Raw genomic sequence first — 3,751 nt, 5'->3', positions numbered from 1 at the left:
AAATTGTTTAGAGTGTTATGAAATTATCTAACGGCTCAGATTTTTTTAATTTCATAATAACTTTTGACAAAATTAAACATATTCAATTGAGTTAATTTTTTATGAGAGTGTTTTCCATTATGTGATGTATATCTCTACAAAAACTTAGCCCACAATTAATTTATAAGTCTACTTTTAGGAATAGAATAACTTTAGAGTCACTATAAGGTGGAGTTAATATAACTTTCCCCCAAGACTATCAGTAACAATAATAATCTGAGTAACAATAATAATCTGTTGGGTCTTTCTGTACGTCTTCATTTCAATTTGTTTGTTGGGTATTTGAGATTTTTTAGTATATCTAGTGTGAATAAATAGTTGAAAATTGCGGCATACATTTTGTTTCAACTTCAGTATTGTGCTGTCCCAATGAAAACCTTTTCATACTTCCATAGTACCCTCTTAGTTCTTAAAAGTTAATCATGTCGCCAGCAGACATCAGCAAAGAGTTGGGTGGGTTGCACTATAATCCAAATCACTCTGACCCCATGATCATGATCAAATAATTCATATAATGGCTTTGTGGGGGTAGCCTATTTTTAATTTTATTAAAGTTTAATGTAGGAGCCGTCACTAATAGTAACTTCACTTTTTAATCAGTTATTTTACGAAGATAAGCACCAAGCATACATACTTGTACTCTTTACCTTGCTTACTCCCCCTTCACACTTATTTTCCATCTATATATACTTTGTGCCAAACTTAAAACCACTTGAGAGTTGAGACTTAAAGAGGGGCGTACTCGCATTCAAATAAGAGTACATTTTTCCATGGCTGTGTGCCAGAATTCCATCTTTCACATTTTCTTTCTCTTCTCTAGCTTATTATTTTTCTCCTACTTGAACAAAGCTTATGGAACAGAAGGGACATTCGCAAGCAATATTCCTCATACATATCATCATGCTATTGAAATTCAGTCACTGTTACCAACAACCACTTGTTCCGAATTCTCTTCTAGACATAGAGGTAATATACATACATACTTTCCACAGTTTCATATGGTGTACAATTTATTCGAAGTAGACTTGACTTGCTGAGTTAGTTGTAGGGACTTGTGCCTCTACTTCCTTGGTATAAGCACTGTCTTGATTATTTGTGTGCTTACAAACCAAAGGGAAAGAGTACTAGAGTTCGTTTCCTTGAGCTTACAAACCCAACCTGCAGACGTCGTCGTCCAAAATACACCTCCTTATTCGTAGATAGATAGATACCTTCAAGCAATTGGGTTGTTATTGTATACATGCACGCAACCATGTTAAAATTAATTCATCGGTGATTACCTGCAAGCAATCATGTTATCTGCTCTTTCATTGTCATTATATATGGACCTTATTTACGGCAAGGTGTATTATCAATATTATTAGAGTGATTAATCACACAGTATTAAAGTGGTTGGGGAGGTTCAGTCATATGTTTAACCTCTTCATTATTAAATGTGTAGAAATGGTTAAGTTTGATTTTAGCTTTTGAAAAGATAAACGTCACTGTTCAATTTCTGTAACAAGGAAAAACTCATTCCTCATAGTGCACCACTGACCACTCTACTGTAGATGGTCCAACTGTTTAGGATGCGCTGTGGCGCTGTGCTAACAGATTCTCCAATATTCTTGTCAAGGCGTCAAGCTATGTCGTGAGAAATCCACACAAAACTTTCCACATAAAGTATCACAACAGGCCCACGGCATGTCTGAATTTGACAAAACAGCGAAGTTAGGAGGAAGTCATAGTGAGAACTCATTTTGCACTACACTCATGTTTGGACTTTTGCCCGCTTTCTAGCAAATCTTCACCTAAGGGAAAAAAGATTGATCATAAGAAGAAGCTAACAATATCCTAAGAACCTATTAACTATATTTGGTAGTAATCTGCGTTATATTTATGCAAAATGTTCTGTTGGATTAAGCTATACTGTTTCAATTGCATCATTTGTTATGAAGCTTGGAACAGAGGTGCCCTATGCACCTATGTTTGTAGATTTTAACTGATTTCAATTCTTTCAGGTAAAAAAGGAGCAGTGCTACCAATGTTTAACAAGAATGGGCCTTGCTCTCCATTAAGCAATAAAGACAACATACAAAAAACTATCAACCATACTCAAATCCTTATCCAAGACCAATCAAGAGTTCATTCAATTCACTCTAGAATATCCAAAAAAGGAGTCTCAATAACGCCAGAGGAAGTTAGACTCCCAGCCAATTCAGGAAGCTCCCTTGGAACTGGCAACTTCTTTGTTACAGTTGGATTTGGTACACCGAAAAAAGATCTCCCAGTCATTTTTGACACAGGCAGTGACCTTACTTGGATCCAATGCCAACCATGTGTAGGTGGTTGCTATCCGCAACGTGATCCAATATTTGATCCTATAAAGTCATCTAGTTATTCCAACATCTCTTGTAGCTCGATTGACTGCTCCCAGCTCCGTTCAGGCACTGGCGGCTCTCCTAGTTGTAGCTCCTCTACTTGTGTATATTCCATTCAATACGGAGATCAGTCATATTCCATTGGATTTTTCGGACAAGAAACACTAACATTATCACCCACGGATGCCTTCCCCAAGTTTAAATTCGGTTGTGGTCAGAACAATGATGGCCTATTTGGGAAAGTGGCTGGTTTACTTGGCCTTGGCCGTGATAAAATCTCCATTGTGTCTCAAACTGCGCTGAAGTATAAAAAACTATTCTCCTATTGCATTCCAGCACATTCCTCCGGATTCCTAGCCTTGGGTGCTCCCCCTTCAACTGCTGCAAAATTTACACCACTTCTTGCCGATTCTCGTGGTCCTTCATTTTATTTCCTCAACCTACAAGGAATTAGTGTCGGCGGAAAGAATCTGGCAATATCACCGTCGGCATTTTCAGTTGGTGGAACCATCATAGACTCTGGGACAGTCGTTACACGATTACCACCATCAGCCTATTCAGCTGTTAGAACAGCATTCCGACAAGCAATGACAACTTACCCCTCTGCACCTGCCTTGTCTATATTGGACACATGCTATGACCTTAGCGGATTCAAAACTGTATCAATACCAAAGATATTATTGCATTTTGCGGGTGGAACCGATTTGGATATACCCCCAACTGGTCTTCTTTTCGCACAAAGTACATCACAAGCGTGCTTGCCTTTTGCTGGAAATAGCGATGCTGGAGATGTGGCTATCATTGGGAATAAACAACAACAGACAGTTGAGATTATTTTTGATGTGGCTGGTGGAAAACTTGGATTTGGCCCTGGGGGCTGCAGCTAACCAAGTCACCAAACCTTTTCTCTCGATTGGGAAGATGACGTACTAAACAAGAAGCCAAGATAAACAGATTATAAGATGATAGCCACTCAGTATAGGATGATGATCTGAAACTTATTATAAGATGTACACAGTTATTTATACTTTCTTCGCAAGTGTTCCTCAACTACTGTATTGAATGTTAAATATATAATTTTAAGAAGAATTAAACAACTACAGTTAGTAGTTCGTCATTATCTTCTCTCAATATGCCATAAATTGATAAATCTGATGCCTGGTCTTCATAATCAACTCCCCACACAGAACTCTATTATTGTCTTACATCACTCAATTCAACAACAATAAGCCAGAAATAAAGCTTGTCTTACAGTTATACGCATAGTACAAAATATCGCGATAAATATCGAGATTTCAGATATGGGTATATAAAAATCACGATATTAGTTTGGATAAATACCAGTGTAAGTA

General features: G+C 37.5%; 1 protein-coding gene across 1 annotated transcript; it reads left to right on the top strand.

Moving 5' to 3' along the window:
• The first annotated feature begins 709 nt into the window (after window positions 1–709).
• Window positions 710–3,516, top strand: LOC147495234 (aspartyl protease family protein At5g10770-like). The gene is made up of 2 exons (XM_086563855.1): window positions 710–1,005; window positions 2,040–3,516. The coding sequence occupies exons 1-2, from the start codon at window positions 810–812 to the stop codon at window positions 3,284–3,286; spliced, it is 1,443 nt and encodes a 480-aa protein (XP_086419981.1). The 5' UTR covers window positions 710–809; the 3' UTR covers window positions 3,287–3,516.
• The last annotated feature ends 235 nt before the right edge of the window (window positions 3,517–3,751 follow it).

This window comes from Coptis chinensis, chromosome 6 (genome assembly GCF_015680905.1).
Source record: "Coptis chinensis isolate HL-2020 chromosome 6, ASM1568090v1, whole genome shotgun sequence".
NCBI classification, from domain to species: Eukaryota; Viridiplantae; Streptophyta; class Magnoliopsida; order Ranunculales; family Ranunculaceae; genus Coptis; species Coptis chinensis.
The sequence above is the reverse complement of the archived record's forward strand: the minus strand, read 5'-3'. Positions and strand labels throughout refer to the sequence as shown.

Excerpts from the sequence above, each read along its gene's own strand:
- LOC147495234 (XM_086563855.1), top strand. The coding sequence starts at position 810 with ATGGCTGTGTGCCAGAATTCCATCTTTCACATTTTCTTTCTCTTCTCT. Across the intron at positions 1,006-2,039 it reads ATTCTCTTCTAGACATAGAG|GTAAAAAAGGAGCAGTGCTA; the intron begins GTAATATACATA and ends CAATTCTTTCAG.